General features: G+C 38.8%; 1 protein-coding gene across 1 annotated transcript in view; it reads left to right on the top strand.

The window, feature by feature from the left end:
* The window catches only part of LOC122561394 (cubilin-like), a 129728-nt gene extending 110062 nt beyond the window's left edge, over nucleotides 1-19666 (top strand). The window contains exons 27-32 of the mRNA XM_087999264.1: nucleotides 3104-3130; nucleotides 10201-10354; nucleotides 12338-12537; nucleotides 17054-17204; nucleotides 18363-18571; nucleotides 19088-19666. Coding sequence (XP_087855390.1) covers nucleotides 3104-3130; nucleotides 10201-10354; nucleotides 12338-12537; nucleotides 17054-17204; nucleotides 18363-18567 — 737 coding nt within the window. The 3' untranslated portion in view covers nucleotides 18568-18571; nucleotides 19088-19666. The remainder of the gene's footprint in view (nucleotides 1-3103; nucleotides 3131-10200; nucleotides 10355-12337; nucleotides 12538-17053; nucleotides 17205-18362; nucleotides 18572-19087) is intronic.
* Nucleotides 19667-24558: the final 4892 nt, after the last annotated feature.

Raw genomic sequence — 24558 nt, 5'->3', positions numbered from 1 at the left:
GGAAGATTTGGTCATACAAATACAAAAGCATTTTTTTAGAATAAAGTGTGGTACTTGTAAGTATTGATTTTTATCTGCTCCTTTTGCTGATAGGTACTTCTGTCTGGGGCACTACTTATGCAGCTTCCATCTGTGACCCTTCTAATCCCATAAAAAGGTTCCCTGAATCAAATCTTCAGTGCCTTTTCCCATAACAAAACTAACAGAACTAGGACTTTATGCATCATCCAAAAATATCAAGTTTCTGGTGTCTTATCTGTTCAACTTTTCACGTGTTGTTAGGAAATCATTTGATGTTTCTGGATTACAGTGTAAGGTTCTCACAATCCTTTCTTGAAACTTGGGGACATGATCCAAAACAGTAATTTCTTCTTTCTGGGCCATAATTAACATAAGCTAACAGACCCCTGTTCTTCAAGACTATAGGTTAGCTTGATTGGGTGAATTGCACTCATCACGTGCATTCCTAATCGCAAGGAACAAAAACGAAACTTGTTTAATCCAGTCCTAAAATGTTCGAGGTATCAAGTCTTAAATCTTTTTTTTTTGCATTCAATGGAATCTTTTTAAGGCCCTTTGAGATAGTCGGGTAGCTTGCCAGTGAGCTAATCTGCTTTACTCCCAGACAGTAAAATGGCATACAAATGGTCGTGCCTCACAAACCTTATTGAATTCTTTGAGAAGATGACTAAGGAGGTGGACGAGGGTAAAGCGGTAGATGTGGTGTATATGGATTTTAGTAAGGCGTTTGATAAGGTTCCCCATGGTAGGCTACTGCAAAAAATACGGAGGTATGGCATTGAGGGTGAGTTGGAGGTGTGAATTAGGAATTGGCTGGCTCGAAGAAGACAGAGGGTAGTAGTTGATGGTAAAGGTTCATCTTGGAGTGCAGTTACTAGCGGTGTTCCACAAGGATCTGTTTTGGGACCATTGCTGTTTGTCATTTTTATAAACGACCTGGAGGAGGGGCTAGAAGGTTGGGTGAGCAAGTTTGCGGATGATACGAAAGTCGGTGGAGTTGTTGACAGTGAGGAAGGACGTGTCAGGTTACAGCGGGATATAGATAAGCTGCAGAGCTGGGCAGAAAGGTGGCAAATGGAGTTCAATGTAGATAAGTGTGAGGTGATTCACTTTGGTAAGAGTAACAAGAAGATGGGGTACTGGGCTAATGGTCGGATACTTGGTAGTGTGGATGAGCAGAGGGATCTTGGTGTCCATGTACACAGATCACTGAAAGTTGCCACCCAGGTAAATAGTGCGGTGAAGAAGGCATATGGCGTACTGGCTTTTATTGGTAGAGGAATTGAGTTCCGGAGTCCTGAGGTCACGTTGCAGTTGTATAAGACTCTGGTGTGGCCGCATCTGGAGTATTGTGTGCAGGTTTGGTTGCCATACTATAGGAATGATGTGGAGGCACTGGAACGGGTGCAGAGGAGGTTTACCAGGATGTTGTCTGGTATGGTAGGAAGATCGTATGAGGAAAGGCTGAGGCACTTGGGGCTGTTTTCATTGGAGAAAAGAAGGTTTAGGGGTGACTTGATAGAGGTGTACAAGATGATTAGGGGTTTAGATAGGGTTGACCATGAGAACCTTTTTCCACGTATGGAGTCAGCTATTACGAGGGGGCATAGCTTTAAATTAAGGGGTGGTAGGTATAGGACAGATGTTAGGCGTAGATTCTTTACTCAGCGAGTCGTGAGTTCATGGAATGCCCTGCCAGTAGCAGTGGTGGACTCTCCCTCTTTATGGGCATTTAAACGGGCATTGGGTAGGCATATGGAGGATAGTGGGCTAGTGTAGGTTAGGTGGGCTTGGATCGGCGCAACATCGAGGGCCAAAGGGCCTGTACTGCGCTGTATTTTTCTATGTTCTATGTTCTAAATGTTTCAAAGGCAAAAAAGGAGCCATGAAGTTGAGGGTAATACATTTGCCTCGATAGAGGACTGATGAATGGACAAGGTGCAGAGAGTGGATATAAGCAAGGTAATGTCAATCTACAGTTTGACCAATAGAGTGTAGGAAATCAATGCTGGGACTTCAGCTGTTCACAATCTATATTAATAACTTATACGAATAGACAGAGAGTAATGTATCTAATCTGACAGTGCAATGTTAGATCAACAAATAGACCTTAACAGGCATTGTGACTGGGGTACATTGAGAAGCCTCTAGCAGGTATAGACATTTTAAGCACGTGAGCAGCATAATACATCATACAGCATGGGAAGCAGTCGGTTATTCACTTAGGTCAGACAATAGAATATTTTTTCGAAGGTACTTAATCTCTAAATGTTGATTATCAAATAGAATTAGATGTGCTCATATAATAAATGCAGAATGTTGGCCTTTATTGCAAGAATGATTGGATACTGCAATAGAAAATCTTGTAACAATTGCACAATGCATTTGTGAAATCACATCTGGAACATTGAGTGCAGTTTTGATTTCGATGTTAAGCATGGATATGCTTGCGTTGATGATGATACAGTTAAGATTCACTCAATTTGTCATTCAGTTGAGGATGTTACATATGATGAGAGACTGAATCAACTGTGATTGTTTAGAAAAAAAGAAAAGCAGTCTCAAAAGAACAGAAAAGTTTGTGAAAGCCCTTGAAAGGACAGATGTTGAGTTATCTCCACAGGATCTAAAGGGGTATGGTCTCAGAATAATGTGTTGATCATTTAGATCAGGGATGAGGAGAATTTACTTTACCCAAACTGCATGAATCTTTGCAACTGTCTAGCCAAAAGATTATGGATGCTCCATTGTTGAAACATTTAAGCGGAGTAGTCAACTCTTTGTTTCCTGAAGGAATCATGGGATGTGGAGAGCACATTGCAAAGTGAAGTTGAAGGTCAAGATCAGCCATGATTGTACTGAATGACCCAGCAAGCTCAATGGGCTATGTGGTCTACTCTTGTTTCTCTTTCTATTATCTTTATGTTCTTGTGCTGAAGGAGCAATATCTTGGAGAGGTGTGTTGCTCCAAGATGTACTCGGTTGAAAGATTTTATCATGGCAGTTAATCATGTAATATGCAGAGCATTATCCTTACTTGTTTATTATTTCTGAATGTTCATTTATACTTTAATATTTTCAGTGAATTGGAGACCAGAATCAAGATCAGGTAAAGCAACTGATTCTCTTATTCAAATGCAGACAAAAAATAAAGCAACAATATTGAAAAATGTAAATTTACTCCATTAACAGTAATAACCTTGATCAGAATTAATAACTCTGTGTATCTCACCACAGACTGTGCTGAACTTGCTATGTGTCTTCTGCACTTGTTTTTATTTCTGTTTTGCAACATCTGTTGTAATATCCTTTGTTAGCAAATCAAAGAGAATGGATGAACTTGGATGATTTGGAATTTTGGGACTGTTAATTTATTCTTATCTGGGACTTTTTATATTATTTAAATATATTCTAAGTTAAAAATAAATCATCTGCGTTAGTACTAAAATTCTTCCTTCGGTCACTGCAAAAACATTTTCTTTAAGGGATGAGAACAATATTTAGGTTACATTCAGCAACTAATGTTCTGAATGTAACATTTTTTCCAATCTGTTCAGAGCCATTATTAAACACTTCTGGAGCAGGTGGGACTTGAACGCAGGCCTCCCTGGTCCAGGGATAGGGACAGTGCCACTGCACCACAAAAAGGCCCAGTGGACTGAATGTAATCCTTCTGCTCAGACACAATAAATGAGAATTTTAAAGATCACTCAGTGAGTCCATTAAGCTTGTTGAGAACACCACATACTTTGATTTGGTCCAATGATGTGGTTTTCCAGAATAAGTTTAACTTTCTCCCATATTTGATCAAAACTTCCAGAGTTAAATTGATAGACTTTTGATTGATCGGTGAAATACTTTCTATATCAATAAAAGATAGAGCTGACAATGTTTTCTCTCATTTATCATTACATAATAATTTATATTTCAGCCATTTGGTTACGTAACTCTGAAACATCTCTGGAAGGTGGCGTTATATCCTATCTAAATTTTATAACAGTTCTTCACCACCTAATCTCTCTGTGGTAGATGCACTATAATTATTTCCATCTCTGCCTCAATTTATTCACACTATCATTTTAATATTCCAGAACCAAAAACACTCTCATTCCTGGTCCTAGAAGGTTTTCAAAATATTTATATGACATTGTTGCTGCGGTTTTCATTCTTTCTAGTGTACTAATCAAATAGAATACATCTGTGAGTTTCCTGTTAACAAAACTAACTTAGCTAAACTGTCCGTTGAGTGGCTGCCCCGGAGAAAGTAACAGAACCAGTCCCTTGTTCTGCTGTCTTACCTACTCAGATTTTCTAAATATGTTACAAAACCAAAAGGTGTTTCCAAGCTACAGCACAAATTTTTCAACAGGTTTTCATTAAAGTTAATTTCTTCAAACAGAAATTGCTAGAGAATCTCAGCATGTATGGGAGCACCTGTGGAGAGAAAAACAGCATGTTGAATTCACTGACCCTTCTCCAGAAATTAGAATGATGAGAAGCAATCTCAATGAAATTCTGATGGGGCTTGATAGGGTAAATGACACCAAAATTGGAGGTATAGTGGACAGCGAAGAAGGTTACCTCAGATTACAACAGGATCTTGATCAGATGGACCAATGGGCTGAGGAGTGGCAGATGGAGTTTAATTCAGATAAATGTGAGATGCTGCATTTTGGGAAAGCAAATCTTAGCAGGACTTAAACACTTAATGGTAAGATCCCAGGGAGTGTTGCTGAACAAAGAGACCTTGGAGTGCAGGTACATAGCTCCTTGAAAGTAGGGTTGCAGGTAGATGGGATAGTGAAGAAGTGTTTGGTATGCTTTCCCTTATTGGTCAGAGTATTGAGTACAGGAGTTGGAAGGTCATATTGTGAGTGTACAGGACATTGGTTAGGCCACTTTTGGAATATTGTGTGTAATTCTGGTCTCCTTCCTTTCAGAAGAATTTGCGAAACTTGAAAGGGTTCAGAAAAGATTTACAAGAATGTTGCCAGGATTGGAGGATTTGAGCTGTAGGGAGAGGCCGAGCAGATTGGGCTGTTTTCCCTGGAGCGTCAGAGGCTGAAGGGTGACCTCATACAGGTTTATAAAATCGTGAGGGGCATGGAAAGGATAATTAGACAAAGTCTTTTCCCTGGGATGGGAGAGTCGAGAACTAGAGGGCATAGGTTCAGGGTGAGAGGGGAAAGATATAAAAGAGACCTAAGGAGCAACATTTTCATGCAGAGAGTGGTGCATGTATGGAATGAGCTGCCAGAGGAAGTGGTGGAGTCTAGATTAGTGTGATGCTGGAAAAGCACAGCAGGTCAGGCACCATCCGAGGAGCAGGAAAATTGACATTTCGGGCAAAAGCCCTTCATCAGGAATAGAGGTGGGGTGCCTGCAGAGTGAAGAGATAAATGAGAGGGTGGTGGGGGTGGGGAGAGAGTAGCATAGAGTACAATAGGTGAATGGGGGTGGGGATGGAGGTGATAGGTCAGTGAGGAGGGTGGGGGAAGGTAGCAAAGTCTACAATGGGTGAATGGGGATGAAGGTGATAGGTCAGAGAGGAGGGTGGAGTGGATGGGTGGAAAGGAAGATAGGCAGTTAGGACAAGTCATGGAGACAGTGCTGAGCTGGAAGTTTGGAACTGGGGTGAGGTGGGGGAAGGGGAAATGAGGAAACTGGTGAAGTCCACATTGATGCCCTGGGGTTGAAGTGTTCCGAGGTGGAAGATGAGGCGTTCTTCCTCCAGGCGTCAGGTGGTGAGGGAGCGGTGGTGGAGGAGGCCCAGGACCTGCATGTCCTCAGCAGAGTGGGAGGGGGAGTTGAAATGTTGGGCCACAGGGCGGTGGGGTTGATTGATGCGGATGTCCCGGAGATGTTCCCTAAAGCGCTCTGCTAGGAGACGTCCAGTCTTCCCAATGTACAGGAGACCACATCAGGAGCAACGGATACAATAAATGATATTGGTGGATGTGCAGGTAAAACTTTGATGAATGTGGAAGGCTCCTTTCGGGCCTTGGAAGGAGGTGAGGGGGGAAATGTGGGCGCAGGTTTTGCAATTCCTGCGGTGGCAGGGGAGGGTGCCAGGAAGGGAGGGTGGGTTGTTGGGGGGCGTGGACCTGACCAGGTAGTCATAAAGGGAACACACCAGATGGCCTCCTTCTTTAGAGATTGCAATTTCCCTTCCTTCGTGGTTAAAGATGCCCTCCAATGCATCTCGTCCACATCTTGCACCTCCGCCCTCAAACTCCACCCCTCCAACCATAACAAGGACAGAACCCCCCTGGTGCTCACCTTGCACCCTATCAACCTTCGCATAAACCACATCATCCAACGACATTTCCGCCACCTCCAAACGGACCCCACCACCAGGGATATATTTCCCTTTCCAACCATTTCCGCTTTCTGCAAAGATCATTCCCTCCGTGACTACCTGGTTTCCAGCATCTGCAGTCCTTGTTTTTACCTGGAGGAAGTGGTGGAGGCTAATACAAATGTAACATTTAAAAGGCATCTGGATGGGTATATGTATAGGAAAGGTTTGGAGGGATATGGGCCGGGTGCTGGAGGTGAGACTTGATTGGGTTGGGATATCTGGTCGGCATGGACGGGTTCGACTGAAGGGTCTGTTTCCATGCTGTACGTCTCTCTGATTCTGTGAGTCTAAATGCTGAGAAATAGTTTCTGCTCGTCATGGAATGAAAAAGACAAGGACTCCCACAGTCTCAGGATGATGGGACAATTATTCAGGACTGAGATAAGAAGAAATAAGAAGGGTTGTGAATCTCTGCAGTTATCTGCCCAAAAGCATTGTGGATGCTCCATTGTTGAATTTTGTTTTAAAGCTGGATTAGTTCAATCACTGATCTCTCATGGAATTAACCAATGGGAAAATGAGATTGATGCCCAAGATTAGCCATGATTCTATTGATTGGCATAGCAGACTTGGTTGGCCCCCTATGTCCTTCAGTACCTGTATTGAAGACCCAAAACACCCGGATATATCAGCACTTGATGTGTATGTAATGATGTCAACACGTAGGCTCAGTGGTAAGCACTGCTGCCTCACAGTAACTGGGACTTGGATTTGATTCCAGGCTTGGGCAACTGTCTATTTATCTCGCCGTGTCTGCATGGATTTACTCCAGGTTCTCCAGTTTCTTCCCACAATGTGCAGGTTAGGTGAATTGGCTATGCTAAATTGCCCATAATGTTCAGGGATGTGTAGGTTAGGGGTAAATATAGAGGAATGATTCTGGGTGGGTTACTCTTCGGTGGGTTGGTGTGGACCTGTTGGGCCTAATGGCCAGTTTCCACAGTGTAGGGATTTTCTGATAGTTGCATGTGGTACAAGAATAACCTTTAAAATTACATAAATGAAAATCCTCAGGAGAGGTGAAATTGTTTGAATAGAGAGAAAAGCAGATTTTTAAAATGTCTTTTTTCATTGTTATTAGATCAAGGAGATTGCAGAATGTACCTTGTTAGAATAATGGATCATTTACCAGTCCTAATTATCCAAATAATGCAGAATGCTTCTCATACATATAAAAAGACAATAACAAAAGAATAAGTGTGAATTTCACTAACCTTAGTAAGTGATAATATATCCACTTACAAATGTTAACCTTAGATTATGTCAGAGGTATCTATTGAAAAATAACTAATTTTGATGAATTCACTTATGAGGCACCAATTGTCTTCGGCTATTAAATTGAAGCTCTCCCCATTGTCTCTGGCTTGTCAGTGAAAAGGAACCATCACTGAGATCTGCATTTGACTAAATTTCAAGGAAAAATGCACCTGAGAGATGCACGTGGTCAGTTCTCCTTTGGCCAGTGTTTACTCATTGGTTGAGCATAACTCAACTTCTTTCCATCAGAAAAGGCTGGGTATAATTAATCAGCATTCAAATTTTGTATTACTCAAACTACTGATCTCTGCAACCATATAGTTTTCGGATGGATAGAAAGATAAACAAATTTCAATCTCTCTCTAATCCTCTAAAATCAAGTCATAAATATCAAAGTTAGACATCACTTCACCCGACGAAGGAGCAGTGCTCTGGAAGCTTGTGCTTTCAAATAAACCTGTTGGACTTTAATCTGCTCTCATGTGACTTCTGACTTTATCCACCTCAGCATAACATCATAAATATGAATGAGACGTCATCATAAAACTCCAATCTATCTTCCTGATTAATTGTTACTTGAGTCACATTTTCATGGGGAAAGAAGGAATAGTTGGTTTGAAATTAATTTTCCACAGATCCCCTCATGTAATTGGCAGAAAAGTTACAGTTTTTTCCAGCTTTGCTCTTCTTAAGAGGAGTGGAAATTCCTTTAGAACCAATTTGAAAACAAATGTTATAAAATTGAAAAAAAATTTAAGATGATTAGGAAACCATTTTTAAAAAGTTTAGAAATAGAGAGAAACCAGTCAGAATTGGGCAATTGTAGACAATAAAATATTCCAATATATTTTTATGAAGCAATTTGATAATGAAAAATGTTTCACTACAGAATACGTTACAATCTATGATCATTCTCTCCACAACATAGAATTTTCAACAAGTTGCTCAAAAGATTTTACTGCTATATTTAATAGGCCTTCAATATATTCTCCTTTGATTTCAAAAAAGAATGTACTTCATCAAACAGCATATTTAGTTCATCATCGAGTAGCATGACCATTTTATTTACATGTGATAATGATGGAACAAGTCATGACTTACAGCATATTATTACCCAAAGCCATTGACGGACAGTATGTGTGATAAATTGCTTCTCTCGTTCAATAAAATGTATATGAGAATGCAAGGTTTGTGACTTAATCTGTATGATTAACAAGTTCCAAACAACCGTCGCAAATAAAAGTTCCAAAGAATTCCATAATACTTATTCTCATTAGACATGTTCACCCATTATTTCACTGTTACATCTGTGGCTCACTTATTTCTTAGCTTCTGCAGTTGGAGAAATTGGAGACTCTGCATCAGATCTCCCGGGAAAGTGGGACAAAGCTGTTCATGATCAGTCAATTTCCTACGTTAGTGGGCACTCCTCAGCAAAAGGCACTGAAATAATGGCTTCCTGATTTCTGCACCAGTCCAGTTGGAAGGCATAATGGAATTTCCATTCCCCTTCTCTCCATGTATCTTTAATGGATCTCTGAGAAATGTGACTAATACTGTATTTGACATTACTCGATAATATGCTTTCATGCCCCAATGAAATTATGATGCAAAACCATAAATGTTGACGTTCACCACCTAAAATATACAGCCCACTCCACAGCAGAGATTGCAAAGGATTAGATGAGATATGCATTAAAATATTACCTGTGATGTGGTTCTCACCTCTATGGCATAGCTCACCTAGATTCACGTATGCTCTTAATAGGAGGCTTTGCCAACATGCTGGCTCCTTCATTGAAAAATTGCAGATGGAAATAATGTCCTATTCCTGCCAGCATGTTGGAAGCATTGAGTTCCCTGCAATTACATAACCAACATGACCCCTTTCCTATCCCTGTGAAAAATCCCAGAACTGGGAATAGAAGCGAGAAACCCAGAAACTGCCATTTTGTGAACCATCCCAATACCATTCAGATCTACCATTAGTGTCAAAAATCTATCCAAAATATACACCCGTTGCATCCAAAATTTAGCTTGTTGCTTTTTGTGTGAGTAAATGAGGGAACAGATGGAATGGCTTTCATTGCCCCCTGCCTGCAGTAGCTACATCCTCCTCATCATTCAAATTGGAAATTACCGAAAGTGAAGCTGACTTTTGGGAATAATCTTAGCCTGTGAAAACCTCTATTATAAACTGATTGAAGAAACATTCTAATTGGGACTTGAATACAATCAGTGTCCACTTATTTGTCAATTTGTTTTCACAATTTCTTCGGTGATAGTAGGCATCACTTAGAGGTGATTGAATGTATCATATAATTACTCAATAACTCATACATGGCCGTCCATCGACCTTTCCACCAAGAGCTTGTCAGGGTGGAAGCAGAAATATGGCATTCTCCTCCTGCTTGATTAAATGCCTTTTTTCCACTATATATGCCATAGGGGAGAGATGTCAAAGCTCAACTGTAAATCCTTAGCAGAAAGAAAGCAGCAAAATTATTGAAAGAGAAGAAAAAGCAGAGTTTAATTGTCACTCATTTCTTCATTGTTAATAGATGGAGAAGCATCATGTGGAGGGATTCTGAGAGGTGACAGTGGACATTTTACCAGCCCCAATTACCCAGAAAATTATCCAAATAATGCACAATGCACCTGGTACATACATGTGGGCAATAATCAAAAAATAATGTTGAATTTCACTGACATTAAGTAAGTAACAGTGTCAACTTACAAATTTTATTTATGTATAAGTCCAAAAGTATCTATTGTCAAATTTAGCACAGCTGCCTCACAACACTGGGACCCAGGTTCAATTCCACCCTTGGGCAAGTGTCTGTGTGGAATTAGAGTCCCTACAGTGTGGAAACAGTCCCTTTGGCCCAACAAGTCCACACTGACCCTCCAAAGAGTAACCCACCCAGACCCATTCCCCTACCCTATATTTACTCCTGATTAATGCACCTAACTGACACATCCCTGGACACTATGGACAATTTGGCATGGTCAGTTCACCTAACTGGAGCAGACACAGGGAGAATGTGCAAACTCCACACAGACAGTCACCCAAGGCTGGAACTGAACCTAGGTCCCTGGCACAATGCGGCAGCAGTGCTAACCACTGAGCCACCATGCATGTTCTACCTGTTTTTGCGTGCATTTTCTCCAGGTGCTCAGGTTTCCTCCCACAGTCCAAAGATGTGCAGGTTAGGTGGATTGAGCATGCAAAATTGCCCATATTGTCCAGGGATGTGCAGGCTAGGTGGCATAGGGAACGCAGAGTACAGGGATATGATTTGGTGTGTATGTGTGGTAGGTCTGGGTGGGATGCTCTTCAGAGGGTCAGTGTGAACTGGATGGGCTGAATAGAGATTCTATGATTCTGTTCTATGATGTATTCAATTAAATGTCATCAATTCAATTAAATGCTCATCCAGTTGTGCATTTTCAAACTGAAGTCTTCCCCACAAAAAGATGTTTTATATCTTTGGTTTTGTCACTGGCATGTTATGTTAAATTTTCAGAATTGAAAGCCATTCATCTGTATGATGCACTACATGAACATTTTGCTATCCAGTTGTCACTCAGTTCACCTAACTAGCAAAATGCTAGCTCAACAACTCAGTGTTAGTTAAATTTGGAAAATTAATCAATACAGTGTTGAGACTTCTTAAATGAGGCAGGGAAGGACAGATATTGACTCATGCTCAGCGAGATAACCCCTAGCTAGAGATGAATAAGAAGAAAAGTAGTTATCAGCTTCTGTTTAATAATGTAAAGTCAAATCAGCTATACATCAAATCAGCACTTGAGATAATGTCCACAGTCTTTCTGCTTTCATATTTTTCAGAGGGACATAATGGTGGGTTTATAGATAACTGCTTGCAAGTCCTGTCATGATATCTTATGGTAAAGTGGCAGATTTTCCAAATTTACACACTCTACCAAGCATACACACACGCAAACACACACTCTCATGTGCACTCAAAATCACACTCATACACAAACACACTCTCTCTCCCTCTCACATGCACGCACACACAGATATAAGTCTATAGTGTGAATTTGCATTTGCAGAATTGTATTTGCAGATACATTCTATTTTTGCTCAAAAAGCACACAACCTGCAGGCAGTCAATGTAGGCAGTCAACCATGTAACATTTTATAAATTCCTACTTTGGAAATAGAACCAGTCTGACACAAGATTGGGATACAGACAGACTCTAATCTCACACCTTTAATGCATTGTCTGAACTGAGATGTCACCTTTTTTTATAAAACCTTAAATTATCTCGAGAATGTGACTAAAAAAAAGTTCTGGGATTTACATATTAATGAACCAAAACCTGCAAGCCATTCTAAAAAATGAAAGACTTAACAGCAATGTAGGTTTGTTCAATATTTTGTTTCAGTTGCATGACACTGTAATCTTTTGCTACAAATTTTGTGCCATATGATCCTGCGCCACAGCTACCTAATGAAGGAACAGCGCTCCAAAAGCTCGTACTTCCAAGTAAACCTGTTGGACTATAACCTGATGTTGTGTGATTTTTAACTTTGTCCACCCCAGTCCAACACTGGCACCTCCACATCTCTTAATGATGTTTGAATGACTTGCAAGGGTTTATGAAAAATTCTAATAATGAAAAATTAATTCCAAATACATTTTCAATCTGTCATGATTCTGTCTACAGTGTGATAACTGCAATGAATTGCAAACTTGATTATATTGAGATTTATGACGGACCTTCAATAAATGATGCTTTGCTTGGAAGAACATGTCGAAAAGCTGACGCTATATTTACATCATCATTCAACAGAATGACTGTTCATTTTCAATCTGCATTCAGCATTGCGAGACGGGGCTTTGCTGCATATTATATCTCCATGCCAGGTAAGACTGGTATATTTTGCATCTTGCTCAATGCAACTTAGATTAGCATGGAAGGGAAATGATTCATAATGGATGACTAGTTTCAAAGAGCTATAAAGTATTAAGGAAAAGACTTCCATCAAGTATTTTTCAAGTAAGTTCAATTTAATTACCAAATATTTAACTTGTAAGTTAAGTGAAGAAATTATTAAAAATGAAGTTCACTTTTTTTCTTCCTGTAAACTTCGGGGAACATTTACTTCCCAGATCCTTCTTCGAAAAAAACAGATGGGTGATCTTTTGAATCAAGTTTCCACTGCCACTGCTCTGCATGTTTTTTATTTTCTGCTCCTAATCCTTGTTCTATCATTGCCGATCGCTACAAAGCTCAGTAAAAGACTTTGAGGAAGCCAAATGCAGACTTCCAACCTTGAAGTGTAGTCCAGGGCAGACTCCTGGGCTTGAGAAAGCCCAGCACGGACTCCCTGATTTAGAACAACCAGAATGCTGAAATTATTTACTTTTTCTTTATTTTTCTAACTTATACTTAAGATTTTGTGTCTAGTCATTTTTTTGTACCTAAGCTGGCACTGGAAATGGTGACTTTGTCACTTTTTACTGTGCCCATGTATCCTGCACTTGAGTACATGTGACAATAACCTTGATTCTAATGCTAATTCTAAAATGACATTATATAAAGAAGGCTGCTGTTTTCATTTATATTAAAAAAACTTCTGTCTGCCTAGTTCAATGACTAAATGAGATCCTAATTTCTACTCTAGTTCAATGTATGGTGGTGTCTTGGTTATGCTAGTTACCTAGTAATCCCTAAGGTTCAGATAAGAAGTTAGAGATGTGAGTAAGAACTCAACATGGCACTTTGTGAATTTGAACTCAGTTTTAAATAAATCTGAAACTTATAAGGGAGAGTATTATTAGAAGTGTCTACGAACTTTACTGAGTATCGCTGGCAAGACCAGCATTTGTTGGCCAATGTAATTACCCTTGAGAAGGAGCTGAGGATCTGTAATCTTCTACCACTGTTTTCCATCTGGTATAAAAACACCCATATTGATTTCATGAAGGAAGTTGCATATCAGAATAATGTATGGCTTTGAGGGGAACAGTTATTGTTTCCATTCATTCCCCTGGCCTTTTAGTTTGTAAAGTTTCTACATTTGGAATATGCTTTTGAAGGAGCATTGGTGAGTTGCTCAGTGTATCTCGTATATGACACGTGCTGCTACCACTGTGTGCATTGGTGGAGGGACTGAATATTTAAGGTGATGGATAAATGCCAATCATATGGATTGCCTTGTCTGTAAGGAAGGAAACATATTATCCTCACAGAGTCTGGTCCATATGGGGCTTCAGGTCCATATCAACATGGTTGACTCTGAACTGTTCACTGAAAGGGCCAGTCCAGTTCTGTCAAACTATCACAAAAAGAATACATAGACTAGTTAGCTCAATTGACTAAGAGTGTAGTGCAGAAAAATGCCAACAGTGTGGGTTCAGTTTTTTTAGTATCTGAGGTAGCTCTTGGGGCCTACCTCCTGGCTCCATAGTGATGCTGCTGTCAACTTATATGGATATCTTGGATCCTCTTTGTTTCTGGCAAAATCAGCTGAGAGCATTTGGGAGAAGGTGTGAGAATGGCAACATCTATCATTTCTCCACAGTAATCTCATTCCAGGGTATAGGTTTAGCTGTAAGGTGTGACCTTCAAAATTACTTACGGTGTGGGCATACTCAAATAATGAATCAAGTGCTAGAAGCTAACTCATGCTTGTTGAATCATGCCCCTAGGAGAATATAACCATTCTCAAAGAGAATCATTGGGCTAAACGACAAAAATCAACCAGGCTTCCTGTCCTGATTTTCAAAATCCTTGTGTATTTGGTAGTAACACAGGTTGAGATTCAATTCACTTGACAGTCTGAAAGAGGTTGATTTAATAGTTCAGGCTATAACTTTGTATACATTCTAACCTGAGCATGCTTTGGCTAGACTGCACATGGCATGTGCACATATGAACATGGAGCAGACACATGCTACTCAACCCCTTAAACCTGTTCTGCCATTCAGTAAGATCACGTCACATTTCTCCTCCTTACTTACAATATCCTTTTGCATCCCTTCTTATCAAGAAACTCTCCATCTCTGCCTTAGCATATTCAATGATTCATTTTCCACCTCCTTTTTGAGAAGAGAATTTCAAAGACTCATGACCCTCTGTGAGAAAATCAAAAGCTCCTCATCTCTGTCTTAAATGGTCAGCTCTTATTCCTAAATACCGAGCCTCTGTTCTAGGTTTTCCCATAAGAGGAAGCATCTTTTTCACGTCAACACTTTTAAGACCATTCAGGATCTTGCTTGTTTCAACCAAGTCACGCCTTAGTCTTCTGAATGTCAGCAGATATGTATTCTGTAATATTCCTTTAAATATCAACCACTTCATCTTTATTGACTTGTTCCTTAACTTTAATCAGCTCTGTTTTCATGCTCTCATAATTTCTCTTAGTTAATTTTAAAATACTAATCTTTGTCTCACTCCTCTCTCCCTCAAACTAAATGTAAACTTTAATTATATTACCATCTCGGCTATGTTAGAGTGCCTTCACTATCAGGTAATTTATTTATTGTATCTCATTACACATAGGAGATCTAGTATAGTCTTCTCTTTGGTTGGCTTCAGAATATGCTACTCTAAGAAACTATCCCAAAACAATATTCAATGAACTTCTTTTCTCAGTTATATTAAGTCTCCTGATTTTTCCAGTGTATACAGTCTATAAAATCCCCCATGATCATTACCATATATTTCTGACAAGCTCCATTAGTTTTGCCTTTATACTCCACCCTACTATGTGGTTACTATTATGATACCTGCATATCACTCCCACAGATGACATCTTGCCTTTATTACTTCTCATTTCTGCCTAAACTGCTTCTATACCATGGTTTCCTAAATTTAAGGTATATCTACTGTGCTAATACCATGACTAATTAGCAATTCTAACCCTCTGCCTTATCATTGCTTCCTATACTTCCTAAATTTCCTATACCCTTCAATATTCAATTCCCAATTAATGTCATGCTGCGTCCATGTTTCTGTATTGGCTGTCAGATTGAATTTAGTTATTTATACTTGTGCTATCAGCTCATCTATTTTGTTTTGAATGCTACATGCATTTTATTATTTTTGTAACCTCTTGCCGTATCTGTTGATTTACTATTAAATTTGTACTTTAATCTCTTCCTGTCACAATTCCTTTATCATTTCCCATTTAATAAATTTCTCATAACTTCATACAGTCCTATAGCATGGAAACAGGCCCTTTGGCTCATTATGTTGGCCAACAAACTCCAAACTACAGTAATCCCATTTACCTGCACTTGGTCCAATGCCTACTATGCCCTGGCATTTAAAGTGCTCATTCCATGCCTTGTAAACATTTTGACAATACCAGCCTCCACCACCCTCTCAGGCAACATACACAATATTTAACATAATATTTCTTACCATTTTCAATTCTAATACTGTTGTAGTGGTTTAAAGCAGCTACTTCAAATCTTGGGCTAAAGAGTTTAGAGCTGAAAATGTGTTGCTGGAAAAGCGCAGCAGGTCAGGCAGCATCCAAGGAACAGGAGAATCGATGTTTCGGGCATAAGCCCTTCTTCAGGAATGAAGAGTTTAGTCAAGCATACGCTGGAGTTTCACTTGGTATGAAGTTCACCAAGATTTCTCACTGAAACAGTCAGCATGACAATTTATATTCCGAATTCTCACATGTGCTGTCAAATGGAACAAGATTAGGTTAGGATATCTGGTTGGCATGGATGAGTTGGACTGAAGGTCTGTTTCCGTGCTGTACATCGCTATGACTCTGACTCTAATTCATTATAATATTTTACAGTGCAGTTGTTGACTATTTTACTATTTACATCACATATCCTTGTAAATGAACAAAGCTTTACCAGCCTGCAAATTTTCCTTTCATGTTCTCAACAACCCTGTGAAGCATTGTTCTCATTATGGCTTTATTTCCGTCCTGTCCCTTTCCTTATAACCTTAGTGGTGTTATTAAGCACCACTATGAAGATCATTCAGTTTTACAAGTTATGTTCTTAACTAGCTTTCCACAGAATTGGCTTCATGTCCCATCATGCTTACAGAACTGGCTATAATTTCCTTCAATCTTCAAAAAGGTGCTCATTGTTACATCACATTTTTCTCAGTTGATCATGTGGTTTCATTCTAGTCCCTAGCACATTACTATATCCAGCTCTTAAAACAATAATACAATTATCTACACACAATGGACTCAGCAGAGCTTGCAAATGCATGAACGTTAGAAAAGTATGTTACATTGTCCAACACAGGGTCTCAGCATACATTGTGAAATCATAGATAAGAATACCAGCGAGTTCAGTGAGGTATAAGAATATGATTTTTGTGGTGAGAATTAACATCCTTGGGCAAAGTATGGAAGTGAAATTATTCTAAGTGAACTATCTGTATTGTTGTTCCTAGCTGGAGTGGAGTGTGGAGGGCTTTTAATGGCTGAGAATGGATCTTTTTCCAGCCCCAGTTATCCACTCCAATATGAAAATAATGTGGAATGCATTTGGCTTATACATGTGCACAATAATCAAAGAATAAGGTTGGATTTCAGTGAAATTAGGTAAGTGAATCCATTTGCACATTTTAATTGTAGTTAATGTTAGAAGTGTCAGTAACAATTTCTTTTGGTTTCAGTTAATAAGTGTCAGTACTCCAGGAGAATACATTTAAATCAAAGCCCTTAACACAATAAGAACACTATGTATAATGTCAAATTTTCAGGAAGGGAAACACACCGCTCAAGTGCTATAACAGATGAAATCCTTTAAGCCAATTCAGTTTCTCACTGGTTCCTATCAGCTAAAAAACAATTCAACATCTCAGTGTTATTCAAGTCAAAAACTTAGTCCATATGGAATGTTAATGTTATCCAAGTAAAGAAAGAAATCTCTTGTTATGACCAGCTGAGGAGGGGTGAATCATTTTCTTTAATCAATCCCCCTCAGTGGACAGCAACAAAGATTTTAATTCTTTTTAGCACACAGCTATATTACACATCAATTAGAATATAGTTCCCTGGATCAGAATGAGTGGATTGCAAGGTTTTCTTGAGAGAGAGAGAAAGAAGGAAGAATTTTATTAGTTGCTAACACTGAGTAAAATAATAAATTGCAACAAAAAACACACATGAATATAGGTATAAAGTTTAAAGTGTGGCAGGGGTCTGGTATAAAAGGAAGAATAAATATAGTCACTTTGATGTTTTTAGTATTCTTGTGTGGTGAATGTTGAAGCTTTTTTATTTGATGTTTTGGATCCTTGGTGTTAGCACAATTTTTGGAATCCTTATGTTGTGAGGAAGTGATATTTCTCCACTTGTTTCGAAAACTGAAAAAAAAAATCCAAAGAACCATGAATGCTGGAAATCATAAATAAAATCAGAAATTGCTGGAAAAATTGCAGAAATTGCAGGTCTGGCAGAAAGGTCTGTTCAGAAGAAGAGCCACTGGACCCAAAGCATTAACTCTGCTTTCTCTCCACAGTTGCTGGCAGACCTGCTGAGATTTACTAAGTTGATGAACTAAATTCCTATGTGTTCATGCACAGGAAATTTGTATTTCTTGAACTTTATATTGTAGGTGAATATCCAATGTCCCTTCATAGTATTTGTACTTGCATGTATATGTGTAACATCGTTTATGAAAAAAATGCATCACATGGAATACACAAAAGGAATACTTTGAAATATATTTTGAATATATGATCATTCCCTCCACAGGCTGGAAGATTCATCAGGTTGCAAAACTGATTATATTATGATTTTTGATGGGCCTTCAAAAAGCTCCCCCCTGATCGCAAAAAGATGCAGTGGATCAGAACTATCATTTATATCATCATCCAATAACGTGACAATTTATTTTAAAGCTGATCATTTTGGAACTGATTACGGCTTTACCGCAAATTACTATTCTCTGCCAATGTAAAACAGTAAGTTAAACTTCAATACAGTTCAACTTAGAACAGAAGGAAAATGGTTTAACAGGTGGGACTAGATTCAAAGCCTCATTATGAACCAACCAAGGTTTTCATTCACTATGTTTAAATCCAGTTTTAAGTGAACTTTAATACATTTTGGACATATTTGCCAAATATTCCCTTTTGTTTCACTTTCCACTGATTGCAAATGCTGAATTAATGCTTTATTCACCATTTGTTCATATTTTACTTTGGCATCTTGCATTAATTCCTCAGAAGTACACCTGTTTAATTTCTACGTTCTAAAGAAGTGGAGCAAACTGAAAACACAAATTTGCAGTGTGTGCAATATTGATTTGTGTTTTATTGCACTATAACTCTCACCTGCTAAACATGTAGTATGTAATTATTTGATATTATTAGAAATTGGCATCATTACTATATTGGATAGTATTATATTGGAATTAAATAGCTGAAAACTCAAAATAGTTATCAAATCATTTTAACATATAATTCTTTATCTTGCAGAACTGGCAAAAAAACACACACAACTTAGAAGATAACTATTAATTTTGATTATCCATTTCCTTATCTTTGATGCTGTGGCTTCATTCATTTATTAGTCATCACGAAACTAGACCTAGACATGAAACTTCAGAGAGGATATTCTTATCAATAGCTATGAGGCATAATTCTCAGCAAAACAATCAACAGAACAGAATATATGAAATTCTGCTCTTTGATTCTTGTCTGTGGAGTGGTTAATGTAAACAATTACAAAATGATTAAATTTAAAACTTTGTTTACTAATCACGTAACAATTTTATTTCATATGTACACCTTGATAGTAAGTCAAAATGTTTAATGATTATAGTTAAAATTTGGGATGTTTAAAACTGTATGCTTCTAATGTGCTTTATGAATGCTACTGTCATTCTGTTGAAATGAATAAAAATAATTTACAAATGTGCAGTGCCCCTGATATTGCCACAGTGGTTCAGTGGAACAAAAGACAATGTTTGAAATTAATTGTTGAATCATGAATGATCTTGAAATGCAAGAAAATTTCTGTTTTGAAATTGCTTTTTACTTTTACCAGTAAAACAATAAATAACGTGTTACCTAACACATTCCTATTGTCCAGTTTATTTTAGGTAACTTGGATGAACAATTTGCATTGTCTTTGTAAGAGATAAGCGATTAGCATATAAAACTGTAGAGCACAGAATTATTCCTGAAGAAGGGCTCATGCCCGAAACATCGATTCTCCTGCTCCTTTTCCAGCAACACATTTTGAGCACGGAATTGGGGCTTGTGTATTGACCCGGTCAAAGAAATGGTTGACATACAGAAAACAAGGAGTGGTAGTAAGCAAGTCTTTTTTTCTGACTGGCAGACAATGACTAATGAGATACTGCAGACGTAGGTAGACCATTTAGAGCTAACATGGGGAGAAATTTCTTCACCTAAAGAGTGGTGAGCCTGTGGAATTCTCTGCCACAGAAAGCAATTGAGACAAACACATTGTATGTTTCCAAGAAGTTAGATGTAGTTCATTGGGCTAACAGGATCAGAGGGTACAAAGAGAATGCAGGAAATGATACTGAATTAGATAGTCAGCCATGATCATATTGAGTAGCAGAGCAGGATTGAAGATCGAAAGGTTTCCTCCTGTTCTTATTTTTTACATTTCTAATAGTGACCAGGATGCTGGTGCTACACTCCAAAACTACATCCCTAATCTTCAGTCCTGTCCAACTCCTTCTTCCGTTAAACGTTCCTTAAAATCCCTTCTCTTTGACAAAACCTATGGCCATTAAAATGGCTCAGACTCTTACATGGCTTAGAAATCTGCATGCCTCTGATATCAGACATTGAGCCTTGTTTTTATTAGATCTGGGAACTGCAGACAGTAAAAAAGCAACTTGTGGGCAAAGTGTGATAAAAGATTGAGTTATCATGACACTCACAGTTTTTATCCAGAGTTTCAAGACTGTGTATTGGTGAAATAAAATGTGCTCACCTTCAACTTTTCTATTCTTAGCATGTGCAGTGACGTGGCTCAGAGGCGCAGAACTCTGAAATAGGCAGTTAGAGATAGAGGTAGAGTAGAGCTGGTTGGAATTAGTTCTTGCTCTATTCTTGCAAACAGAGTTAGCTGTTTGGTGAATCTCTGATAAGTGGTTAAAATCTTTCCTAATTGTAATTTTTAATATAATATACAAATTGGTGGTAAAGTTCATAAAGTGTATTCCCAATGAAGGGCTTATGTCAGAAACATTGACTCGCCTGCTTCTTGGATGCTGCCTGACCTGCTGTGCTTTGCCAGAGCCACACTTTTCAACTGTGATCTCCAGCATCTGCAGTGCTCACTTTCTCCTCTTAATTAAATATATATAGAGCATCATAATAGAGTGAATATCTTAATGGATGATAGAAGAGATGATGTGCCACAGAGTAGCAGATGAGAGTTCCTGGATGTCATTTTGATCCACAACAAGTAACCAACAGGATTATACTGGGCAACAGTAACCTGGATTATTTTTGCACGATGAGGCTATCACACCTCCTAGAGTTGGGTCATCTAATTTCGTCAGTGTTCAGGGACAGGTGAGTAGGATTGTGAATTGGCCATGTAAGGAGACCAAGAGTATAGAACACAGGAGTCTCAAACTTTGCAATTATCCATCAGATTTGAGAGTCTTTCAGCTTGTCATGATGAGATCCAGGGCTGCAGAGTGGATGAGGCTGCAAGGGTCCCGATCATAGCATTGGGACCCTTGCAGCTACCAATCAGATTCATCCCTTTCATTGACCACTCAGGTTGAAAACTCTACCTGTATTCACCTATACTTACCACACCTCACCACCCCAGCCCTCCCACCGCACCCACCCTCTTTATCTGCAGCTCCTCTTACACCCAACCCCAGTCCTGAAGAAGCATTACACACGAAATGTTGACTTCTCCACCTCTTGACATTGCCTGGCTTGCTATGTTTTCCCAGCCTCCTGCTTGTGTACCTTGGATTCCAGCATCTACATTTTTTTTTAGTCTCTAATCATGGTACAGGAAGCCATTCAACCCAGGAGAGTAAGAAAAGAATAGGGCACTTTCACTTTGTGGTTGTCGGGGACAGTTCAGTGAGGGGGATTGACACCATTCTCTACAGCAAAAAGCATGAATCCAGTTGGGCTGTTTTGCTGTCCATTGTCAGGGTTCAGGCCATCAGTTCAGCACTGGAAAGGAATGTGCAGTTTGAGAGGGATTACCCAGTAATTGTAGTACATTAGGGTACCAATGACATAGACAGAACAAAGAAGGAGGTTCCAAGCTGGGTTCCAAGTTAAGAAGCAGAACCTCAAAGGTCATAACTTCTGCATTCTTACTTGAGCTACATGCAAATTGATATGGGACAAATCAGATTAAAGAGATAAATGCATGGCTCAACGATTGAAGTGAGAATATTGGGTTCTGGTTTGTGGGGTCCTGGCAATAACATCAGGGAAAGAGGGATCTGTACCAATGGGACAGACTACATCTGAACCATTCTGAGGCTGATGGTTTTGTGAACTGCATAATGAGGGAAGTAGATAGGATTAAAAACTGAGTAGTGGAGCAAGGGATCAACTTTGGGAAGATGTGGTAAATGGAAGAGTAGAGTCAAGGCCAAACAGCAAGGTATTAATATAGTAAACGATAAACAGACTATGACAGAAGAGATAGAGCTTATGAATCCAAGGGTCAATGAACAAATAAGACTAGAATTTACAAAAAAATTTAAAGGATGAAACTAAAGGTTATGTATCTAAATACACAGAGCACTTGCAGCAAACCAGATAAAATGAGAGTGCAAATAGAAATGAATAATACAATCTGGTAACCACCACAGAGACAATGGTGCATTATGACATGGATGGGATCTGAACCTTGAAGTCTACAAGGCAATTAGGAATAAGAGGAAAGTAGGAAAAGGTTAGAGGATTGATTCTGTTTGTTAATGGTATTAACACAATAGAGCTGGATAACTCAACTTCAGGAAAATGAGATGTGGATAGAAATGAGCAATAATAAAGACAAGAAGTCATTCATGGAAACGGTATGTAGATCCCCGAGCAATAACTACAGAGGGAGAAATAATGAGGACTGGTCGGAAATGCCACTCCTTAATCCTGGGAGATTTAACCAACATATTGTCTGGATAAATCAAGTGGGTAAAATTAGCCTTGATGAAGGATTCATAGAATGTTTTCAGGACAGTTTCTTACTACAGTATATTCTGAAGCTGACAAGAGAGCAGCCTATACAAGAATAAAACAAAAAACTACAGATGCTGGAACAAAAACAGAAATTGCTGGTGAAACTCAACAGGTCTGATAGCATCTACGGGTAGAAAGCAAAGTCAACATTTCATGTCTGGTGACTATTCATCAGAACTAATTGCAGCCAGGAAAAACATGGTACTTATGCTGAAGATGATGTTGGGGATGGGATTAGGAAAGTTGAGAGTGGATAGGTGGAGATGGAACCCAGACAAACAGAGATATGAAAGGGATATGTAAATGAGGGAATTATTGATAGTAGGTCTGCCCTGAAGAGAAGCTGAATAAATGATCGTGATAACTGAGAGTAGGAGACAATGAATAGGCTATGCTGAAAGCAACCCCATGCAGTGTGACAATAGGCCTGAGAATAGGCCTGTGCTAAAAGCAATCCATGTCATAACTGGATCATGTGTGGGGATGACAACAAAGCATGGAAAGGTATAATCAGGGTCTAAAGTTATTGAACTCAATGTTGAGTCTAAGAGGCTGTGAGGTTTCCAGTTTGCTTGAAAAATTATAGGTGAACCCAAATATATTTAACATATCTCAAAATAACCAAAGAACTGTTAATGTGACGAAAGATTCAATCTATGTGTTCTGCTTATTAAAAAGGATTCCAGAGTTATCACAAAAGATATTGAAGAGAAATTTAGATGAAAGGGTGGATTTCCTTTTTTCATATGCTTTGTCATTTTGGGGAAAGAAAAATAATGTGTCATCTGCTACTGTAACACGATTAAATATTGCTAATAATGAGGCATGCCATTAAAGCTTTTTACCATGCAGTCATCAGGGCAGATGCAAGAATATTTCAAAGGGACCAACAATTTTTAGTGCAAGAGGTACTAATTGGTTGGTAAGTCAATTCTGATTAGGTTAGGTGTTGCGATGGAGAAGGCACCAGGAATTCAATGCTCACTGTGCTTTGTTTGATTAAAAATTAGGAATTAGGTCTGGATATATTCCTTTTGGTTGCAGAGAATATCCATATGCTCACATGACAGGTCCTTGCATATAAATATATGTCGCTTCTTCGAAGCTTACATGAACCACATAGTAAGCACAGTTGAAAATACTGGTGTTGTGTGATTTTTAACTTTAAAAATACTAAGTTGTTTGTTTGCATAATTATTAACACAATCAAGTTTGTTCAGCCAGTGCTGTCCAATTGTGGAATCATATCGAGTGTCGGGCAACATGTACTGAGTTTTGCAAGCATGGGCTGATTGAGTAAGGTTATTTCTGTTTATTATGAACAGCCGGAGGGACGTAGAACAAATTAGTCTCCAAGATAGAGGGACTGTATAGGATTCAGAGTGATAGAAAGTGATAATGGTTTTCCATCTATTTGGTTAAGAGTTAATTTTGCCAAAAAAAACATAAGGGTTTGATGAAGAACAGACTTTAAGAATGTTTGTCAGGCTAAACAAACTGGAACAGTTTTCCCTAAGTTTTGTACTCCCACATTCCTGGTTAGCACTCAAATTTAGTCACCCTATTTGCACAAATCTCGCCATTTCTGGCTGTTCAATTTTTTTGAGACTCTTTATTGTGTTCTGATGCTCCATTTTAGTTTGGGATGGATTGGTATTCACCAGACATATGTTACATTTTATTAAGTATTCCTACTTTCTGTATGGAGTGATATTAATTGAATGATGGAAAGACAGCGGTTT

This window comes from Chiloscyllium plagiosum, unplaced genomic scaffold (assembly GCF_037043375.1).
Source record: "Chiloscyllium plagiosum isolate Xiang-an unplaced genomic scaffold, Cpla_swu_hap1 HiC_scaffold_22, whole genome shotgun sequence".
NCBI lineage: Eukaryota > Metazoa > Chordata > Chondrichthyes > Orectolobiformes > Hemiscylliidae > Chiloscyllium > Chiloscyllium plagiosum.
This window is presented reverse-complemented; position numbering and strand designations above follow the sequence as displayed.